Raw genomic sequence first — 9,030 nt, 5'->3', positions numbered from 1 at the left:
GGGCATAAAGGCAGGCTCCACGTGGTCCTTGGAGAGTTGAGGCCCAGCCAGGAATCAGTTCTCTGATCTGGAAGAAGCATGTGTGTGCGTGCACAGTGACTGTTCATGGTCTTAACATCTGTCTCTTAAGGGTGAAGAACTTCACTTAGGAACCATCTGGCCTGAGGCTCAGAAACCAGTCCCACCACTTATGCCTAGTGACCCCTTAGCTTTTGAGTCCTTTTGCCTGTCAAAACAGCTGACCAGACCTCAAACACCTAGGCTTTGCCGTGACCTCGAGCCTCCATCTGACCCTCTCTGGGTGAGGCAGTGAGTTCAGGAACTAAATTATATTTACAAGCTGGACTCGGTTAGGACTTTTCATATCCAGTCCCATAAGAGAGGATGGGGGCTCAGGCTTGAAGGAGGCCCCCTCCTGCCCTGGGAAGGGGGTCACCGTGGGGCAGCCCGCAACTGAGAGGCAGAAACAGCAACCAACCTTCTCACGTCTTTATTTGAAAGGCACAGCTAAGCCCACCCTCGATACAGCATTTTCACTTCTCTCCTTAGAGATCAAACGACTGAACACAACAAAAGCTGACAGTCTAAAAGGCTATATACAGACACAGGTGTGGGTGTTGCTTTTTTTTTTCACTTTTCTGTCTTTTTCCTTTTTTTAATATCCCTTTTCTTAAAAGACAAGCTAGTATACTGGAAAAGGGAGGGGGAAAATAAAAACCAAGACAACTTGAGTACCCTCATCTTTATTCGGGAAGGGGAGAAAGGGAATTCTGAGTTGCTGGCCCCACTCTGTTCCCCTGGGGCTAAGATTGCTGTTGGTGGCCCCTCTTTCTTTTGTGGTGCAGGCATCAGGAACTCATGGAGGGTGAGTGGGTGGGAGGGAGAGACCCAGGGTGCCCAGGGTGGGGAGGGGCAGCTAGCATTGTGTTTGCATGCAGTGCCAGGATGGGAGGCTGGGTGTCCCCTGAGGTGGGGGTCCCCCCTGGCGGGCAGACTGTCAGTTACATGTGTGTGAATCAGGGAAATGCAGGGGGTGTTGGACCTCTTGAGGTTTTGCTCCCTTAGAACCTGGCCTCCCACCTGCATCTCCAGGCCTTAGCTTGCCTCATCTGTGGTATGAGTGGGTACTGACCCATTCAAGCTACAGGGGAGGAGGAGGGAGGCCAGGAATTGGGGGTAAGAGCCAAGCCAGGGTAGGGCACAGAAGCAGGGCGACAGCCCCAGCTGGCAGCTACCATAAATACTACCGGAGTTTGGCCAATCCCAAGCAATTACTGTGTCTCGCGTGCTGAACCTTCCTCTCTCAGTGTCTGTCTCCCCTCTGTCCCACCCCCCACCCTCCCCATCCCAGCCGCCCACTAATCCGACTTCTCGCCGTCGTCCTCCTGGTGGGTGTCACCGTCATGCCCGTTTTTGTCTTCCTTGGAGAGGTGGGCCTGGGAGCCCAGCGCCGACAGAGAGAGGAGGCCGGTGCCCGCGCTGACCGCCGGCAGAGAAGGGGGCTGCAGCCCCACAGGCAGGGGGGTCAGGGGCAGGGCCAGAGCCTGCAGCTGAGACAGCTGGTGGGCTTGGAGCTGCTGCTGCAGTACACAAACAGGGGAGCGTTAGCCCCCTTGAGCCCACCTGTCCCTCCCCTATCTCCCCCACGAGACCTCAGACAAGACATACTCGGATGATGGAGTTCAGCTCAGGAGCAGTGACCTGCTTGGCCCTCTCGATGGCTCCCAAGACCTGCTGCTGGTGCTGGAAAGCAGGGGGTGGGGGGTGGAGAGGTGTCAGATGATTCACCCCATCTTGCTGGGATTTGTGGCACAGAGCCCAGAAGCAGCCCACTCCCATCTGCACTGTTAGAGCCCTCCCTCTCCATGATTTCCCATCTCTCCCCTCGGGAAACTCCCCTCTCTCCAGTGGATTCACCAAGCCTCAGTCTCTTCATCTGGAAAATGGGATACATAGAGACGCACAAAGGGCTTGGTACCATAATCTTAGGGAACTGTGGACTATGACCAATGCCGCATGCAAAGAAGTCAAAGCTTCTGAGAGCTCAGACCAGGACTGCTAATGGAAGAGATCTGAGGTCTGCTAACCCAAGTTCCTCTTCCTCCACAGCCTGGGAAGGCCCAGTGAATTCTGGCAGGGCTGGGTGTAAGTCGAGGTTCGGGGCAATTCCCCAGCTTTCCCTGAAAATTTGTCTCTCTGGCTATCAGATGCTAAAATCTGCCAAGCTCCTTTTGTGCCTTGGCTACCAGGGAGCCCCTGCTATGAAAGGAAACCATAAAGCTAGATCTTCAAGGTCCTAAGAATCCCCTTCTCTGGGGCTTCCATGGTGTCCTCCTGGAATTGTCCCTGGGCATCCCCTGTGGGACCCCAAGGTACCAGCAGAGTTTAAAAAGAAAATGATGAATTATCAGCAGTAAATCTGGCAGAGAGCAGAGGGGCCTTACGTGACCCAGACGTGTGTGTGCACGCATACAGTGGGCTTCACACTGAGAATCCCAGGAAACAGAAGAGGAAGAGTTGAGTACGCAGTCCCTTTGTGTGTCCATATGCGGTATGTCTATGTGTTGCATCTGCGTGTATGTCTGTTGCATCTGTGTCTGTTTGTACGTCTGCCTCTGTGTGTGGAGTGCCTTCCTGTACCCCCAATGGCCGACAGGACCAGGCAGATGAATCCCAGGAAGGTGAAAGGCAGAAACAAAATTCTTGGTGCAGTGTTCAGCATTGTAGCTGACATTTTTACGGTGCAATGACTCACGTGGCTGGGAATTCCACAGCTGGGTGAGGTCCCTCCCTTCACCCCTGGGGTTTCTCCTGCACAGACTGGCTGAGGGCTGGGAGGTCCAGAGAAGGCAGGCGTGTGCCGTGGGGCACGCAGATGGCTACAGAGGGGCGGGGCTGAGGGAAGTTCAGGGTCTATCTCCTCCCAGCAGACCCCCGGGGGCTCACCTCTTGGGACAGGTAGGGCAGGACCTGGGCACATATCCCATTTAGCCTCTTGACGATTTCAGCCTGGAACACACAGACACTTCAGCCCTGGGCAGCAGCCTGCCAGGACAGGTACGGACCAGCCCTGGGAGGCCCAGTGGTTCTGTCTAATCCAAGAGGAGGCTGGCTCGGCCCAGGGTCATATCAACTCATCAGGCCCATGGGCACCCGATCAGCAGCAAAAGTGGCCCCTGGGGCTGAGCCTCTGAGGGTAGCTAAGAGCCCAGGACAGAGGACTGAGCCCAGGCTCAGTGGCTTGGGGTCTGGGTGGCCCTGGAAAGATGCCCGATGCCTCATAGGTAGTGAGCATTCTGTGGGAGGGAGGGAGGAAGAGGTGGGGGCAGCTGGCATCAGAATTCTATAACACACCTGAGATAGGGTTTGGAGGGTGGGTTGGCATGTCACATTACCCCCCTCTCCCAGGGCTGTCACAAAAGAGACACAATGGGGTGGGGGTGGCAGGTCCTGGGAAAGCCTCTGCCCTCCCCCTCAGGGAGAAAAACCTCCCAGGGAGGCCTGAGAAAGAACAGAAGTTGGGGGGGGGGGCCGCCGTAGGTAACAGGATACCAAGGCAGACTTGGTGCTCAGCCAAGGGGTGGCGGGTTCCTACCTGCCTGGGCGGGGGGTGTGGGGCGGAGGACGGGGGAAGGGGGCATACCTGCTTGTGCATCTCGATGTTCAAGCCATAGGACATCTCGTAGTACTGTATGGGGGGGAGACAGAAATGGGGGCGGGTGAAGGATGTGGGGCTCCAGAGACAAAAGACACAGGGGAAAGTGACAGAGACAAAGAGGGGGAGAAAGGGAGAGGTAGGGGGAGGGGAGGGCAGGCGAGAGATGGAGGCGGAAGCGGGTAGACACCCACACCTGGAGCTGGGGCCCAGGTGCCTGGTGAGGATGCTAGCGACGCCAGTGGGGACCTGAGTGCCCCATTTCTGGAATAATGACCTCACCCCCTACACACACACACACACACACACACACACATTCCAAGGCTCCTAATCTTTTATCTTTATGTGTCTTGTCTGCGGGTGGCCCCGGACTCCAGGGAAGTTTGTCTTCCTGGGTATAAATAATCAAGGATAAACAAATCCTGTTGGGTCTGCCTCTGGGGCCAGTGGCCCCCTCTCCTCACGCCCCATATGTGACCCTGCCCCTCCCCTGCTCTAAACCCTCCTATGACTCCCCATCACCCCCCAGGGAAGATAGGGGGAGAAAGCCAGGTTTGTGCGGCCTCCCCTTCTCTGCCCAGCTGGCTCCTATCCATTCACCAGGACCCCAGCTGCACTGCTTCCTTCTCCATGCAGCCTTTCTCCAAATGGTAGCACACCCTTCTGGAGTCCCCCAGCCCCATCCCTCTGAATCCAGAGGTTCCTTGTCCAGCTCTGCCTCCCCCATGGCCTGGGGGAAGTGGGCTCTGGGCTGGACTTAGGCAGGGGTTTTAATGCAGAAATCACCACCTGATGCATATGAAGCAAAGCAAGTGATTCCAGCAGTGTGCAGGGGGAGGGTCTCCAATGTCAGGCCCAAGAAGGCAGTGCCGCCCCCTCCCTCCCCCCTTCCACCCACCCACCTCAAAAGAGTGTCAGCCTCCTGCCTGGGGAGGGGGGCCCTTCAGGAGTCTTCCTCCCAAGCTTGGACTAGGAGGGGTTAAGCCTGGGATGCTTAGACAGTGGGGGTGGGGAGGGGAGGGATCAACAACATCCCCCCCTCCCACCCCAGTTCCTGGCTTTCACAGCCACTGGCTCCTCCGCTGCCAAGGACAGCCAGGGACCTGGCAGGCCCAGGCTGCAACCCGGTGGTTTGGCACCTCAGCCACTGCCCGGGCCGGCAGCCAGGCCAACAAGATGAACTCAGCCCGGCCAGGGGCTGGCTGAACGGAGAGCAGACCCTGACTCCTCGCACATCCCAAAGGAGATGGCCAGGGTTCAGACAGCAGCTGCCAGTGCTGGAGGGGGACCTGGGGTCCTCTGGCCCTGCCCACCGGACCCCTGGGATGGCTTACCATCACATAATGACGCTGCATTTCTGACTTCTCGCTGGCCAGCTTGTCACATTCGAGTTTCAGACTGAAGAAGAAGAGGGGGAGGGCCAGGGCTGGGATGAGGTCCCCTGCATTGTGCAAGGAGCCCCAAACTTTGGTGAGGGTAAGAGAGAAGAGGGGGGAAGGGGAGCCTCAGGTGCATTAGCTGGAAACTGGGGATGATGAAACCCATCTTGAAGTGGGGGTAGAGAAAACAATGAAAATAATAAAAACAGAAGTCGGAGTAAATACCCTGACTGTAGGTCAGACAGGGATTCAAAGAAACTTTTTCCTATCGTAAAATCCAACGGGGTCAGGGCTGTTAACGTCAGTCTCCTTTATAAAGATGATGCAATGGATGCTCAGAGAGGTTGAGTGAACAGGCTCAAGGTCACGCAGCCAGGAAGCTGGCTTCAAAGGTCATACTCCCACCCACTGGGCAAAACTCTGCAGCAAAGAAGGAACAGACAGACTTTGCTGAGAGGTTGCAAGGGCCCAGAGCCCACTGGTAGGGCTCTGGACTGAATGCACTTAGGAATCTTCAAAGGCACCCAGCCCTCTTGTGACCTCTGATTTCCCTGGCTGGGGGGAGGGGTATAAATTTCCATCACTGGGTAATAGAGTTGGTGACCCCCCTCCTCTCTTGGGTTGCCCCAGCAAGGATGAGCTTTGGACATTTCTCAAAAAGCCCCCAAGGGGGTGTCAGGGTGACAGGTAGAAAGGTGAGGGCACAAACTCAAGCTAGATAGACTGGGTCCAAAGTTCAGCACTGCCACTCTGATGCTGTGTGACTCTGGGCAAACGCCTCTACCTCTCTGGGCCTTGGTTGCTGAGTCTGCTGAGCTCCAGCCTCCCAGGGTGGGGTGGTGAGGACAAGATGAATTAAGACCAGAAACGTTCTTCATGCTGGCATACAGTAAGTACCCAATAAATACTTCATTGATCTTGTGGTCACCCCAGGAGACTTAAAGTTTCATTCCGTCAGACTGACCACGACTTGTATACCTGGGTTTACAGGTGAGCCACACTTAGTCTAATTCTCTTTAAAAATGTTCCCGTGTGACCACTGTTAAAAATAAAACTCAGGCAATTTCATTCCAAATTCGGCATTTCTGGCCTTTCCGAAGGGACTGGTAGATACGGTGACAGCCCCAACAGGGTAGAAGCCCTCAGTGTAGAGCAGGAAGCCCAAGCCCAGCAAATGAAAACTGTGAAGCTCAGAGAGGGGGTGTGACCTATCTGAGGTCACACAGCGCTCTGACAACATCTCTAGAATTGGATCGGCTCCAGTGGTCACTGTGATGTGGGCTTGGGCCAGGCAGGGAGAGGGGACCCCCTGGAGAGGCTCAGAAAGGCCAAATCTGTTGCACGAAGCCCCTAAACCCTCCATATCACAGAATCAAACAAAGTCCCTAGGCCTGCTCTTCAATCATCTCTGCCTCTGATTCCTCATCTTTGAAATGGGCACAATGATAGGACAGAAGGAAAGATGAAACAAAAGGATGCTTGTTCACTCTTCAGCAAATGGGGAGAAGGGGCAGTACCCCCTAAAGAATAAATATATCACTCTTTCCAATTTCTTCTTGGAGAAATCCCAGGATCCTTCAAAAAATACTTCTGTGTGGGTAAGCAGGTCCAGGGAGGGCCCCAAACCCCAGTGATATATAAATTCCTCCTCTGATTCCCAGGCAAAGCCCCCCTCTGTAGCAGAGCCTTGAGGATCTGCTTTCTTCAACCCAGCGATGGGGTATAAATCTTGCTACTTTGTTGCTGTGCAACCTCAGAAAATCTCTGGGCTTAAGTTTTTCCAAATGTAAAATGAAAATAAAAATAAATAGTTCCTTTCTCTTTAGATCAGGCACATGGCAAAACCCTTTAGCAGTGTCAGATTCAATTCTGGAGGGAGAATCACCTTCCTGCTGGGAGGCAGGAACTCTTTCTCCAAAACCAGGCAGAGAGGTAACAGGCTACAGATTTGGGGGGTGGGTGGGTGGAGGGCTTTGGGGAGGTGGAGAATCAATCACCAATTCCAATTGCTTGGGGAGTCTTTTATCCATTGGTGTGGGGGTGGGGAGAGGAGCCCTAAAACCAGATAACTGAGTCTGGGCAAATTATTGACATTTTTGATGCCTCAGATTTCTCATTTACAAAATGGGACTGTCTTAAAGACTAAATAAATGAATGTCATATCCCTGAAGTGGTAAAGACAGTGCCCGCCACCTAAGACCTTCAAGGTCTCTATTTTTTGGAGTCTGTATATAAAGCAGAGGCCACAATCTCCGCTCCAGGCCTCAGTCTGTGGCAAGGGGCTCCACCTTCTCCCAGCTCCCAGCCCCCAGCTCACCTGTGGTACTGAGCCTGCAGCAGTTGAAACTCATCTTTGATGCGATCGCAGGAGTCCGAAGTAGTGAATTTGAGTTGCTGGGGGAGGTGCGACGAGCCCTGTGCGGAGGGGGCGGCGGCCCGGGTCAGGACCCCACAGGGCAGACATCCACCTCTCCCCCGCCACGGAGGCCCCAAGGCGGCGGCAGGCGCAGCTGCAGCGCCCGCCCCCCCCACCCCTGCCCCACTTCCCGGGCCCGTGTTTACAGCTCCTGGCGCGGCCCCCGCCCTCGCTTCCTGCCCCCGCCTCTCCAAGGGGGGTGGGTGCGCCCGGAGTCGCTCGTCCCCCGCCACCCCGGCTGTGGGGGTGCGTCTGAAGGCCCGCCCTTGGTGGGGGCAGGGTGCGCCCTCTACCGCGCCTCCAAAGCGCCGGGAGGGGGTGCACTCTGAGCGCCCAGTTGCCTCTGGGGGGAGGAGAACGCGTCCTAGAGAGACCCCCCCAAGTTGGGGGGGAATGAGGTTTCCTAGCCTAGTCCCCTTGGGGGAGGGGCCTCTCTCACCGCCTGAAATTTCCGGGGGGGGGCACCCCTGATTCTGAGCACCCTTCCTCTGGGCCGCGCTCTTCCGGGAGGGGTGCGCCTCGGGTCTCCCCCGACTCCCGGACCCCGAAAGCACCCCCAGCCTTAGAGGTGCCTGGTGGGGCTTCCGGGGCGCCCTAGGCCTGAGGCCAAGGCCGCCGAGGCCCAGCCTGGCTTGGGGGGGTGCCCAGGGCCCGGGCTGGCGCGGGGTGGGGGGATCTAAGCTGGGAGCTGGAGGGGACCTGGCTTGGAACCAAGGGGGGGGTGCTCTGGTCCCGGAAGCCGGGAGGGGGGCCGGGAGCTGGCGGCGGGGGTGGGGAGTAGCGCTGGGCCCAGAGCTAGAGGGGACTGGGCCCAGGAGTTGGGGGGGAGATGCCGAGCTGGGAGCTGGGGGTGGGGGTGGCCCGGCTGGGATCTGGAGTTGGGGGCGCAGGGCTTGGATCTGGAGAGGGGGCTGAGTTTGGACCTGTGGGGGGGGGGGGCAGGGCCCGAACCTGGGGGAGGGAATGGTTCGGCTGGGAACTGGGGGGACCGGACCGGAACCTGGGGGGACGCAGGGCCCAGAGCTGGGGGGATGGCCCGGTCAGGAACTGGGGGGTGCCGGCCCGGATGGGGTGGGCGCCGGGCCGGCGGGCCCCGCTTACCGAATGCCTGCTTTGTGGAAACATCATGTCAGTCGCGGCGGGGGGCGCGGGCTGCGCCCCGGCTGTGCGCCCCGGCTTGGGCTGCTCGGGGCGCCGGCGGCCGCGCCTTTGTCCCGGCGCCGATCGGGAGCTCCCGGGGCCGCCGCCGCCGCCTCCCGCGCCCGGCCTCGCCCGCTTCCTGCGCCCCCTCCCCGCGCGCCCGGCCCCGGCGCGCCCCGGGCCCCGCTTCCTGCGCGCCCGGCGCCCCTCCCCGCCCCTCCCCGCCGCCCGCCTCCCCGCACGCCCGGCCGCCGCTCCTATTGTCTAATGGCGGCGACGCCGGCAGTGGCCGCGGCCTCGGCTGCGCGGAGGCTCCGGCTCCACCTGCTGCTGCCGCCGCCGCCGCCGCTTCTGCTTCCCGGGCCCCGTGCGCGCCGCCGAGGGGGGGGCGCGCGCCCGGGGAGGCCCGCGGATCCCCACCCATCCGCCTCCCCCGGGCA

At 58.3% G+C, this 9,030-nt stretch overlaps 1 protein-coding gene across 1 annotated transcript; it reads right to left on the bottom strand.

Moving 5' to 3' along the window:
- Positions 1–474: 474 nt before the first annotated feature.
- On the bottom strand, positions 475–8,763 carry TLE5 (TLE family member 5, transcriptional modulator). Its single transcript, XM_065918084.1, has 7 exons — positions 8,552–8,763; positions 7,352–7,449; positions 4,990–5,053; positions 3,644–3,688; positions 2,947–3,009; positions 1,669–1,743; positions 475–1,580 (listed from the first exon to the last, which is right to left on the bottom strand). The coding sequence occupies exons 1-7, from the start codon at positions 8,576–8,578 to the stop codon at positions 1,359–1,361; spliced, it is 594 nt and encodes a 197-aa protein (XP_065774156.1). The 5' UTR covers positions 8,579–8,763; the 3' UTR covers positions 475–1,358.
- Positions 8,764–9,030: the final 267 nt, after the last annotated feature.

Source organism: Muntiacus reevesi, chromosome 1, assembly GCF_963930625.1.
Source record: "Muntiacus reevesi chromosome 1, mMunRee1.1, whole genome shotgun sequence".
Classification (NCBI taxonomy): domain Eukaryota; kingdom Metazoa; phylum Chordata; class Mammalia; order Artiodactyla; family Cervidae; genus Muntiacus; species Muntiacus reevesi.
Note: the sequence above shows the minus strand (reverse complement) of the source record. Positions and strands in the feature narration are given on the sequence as shown.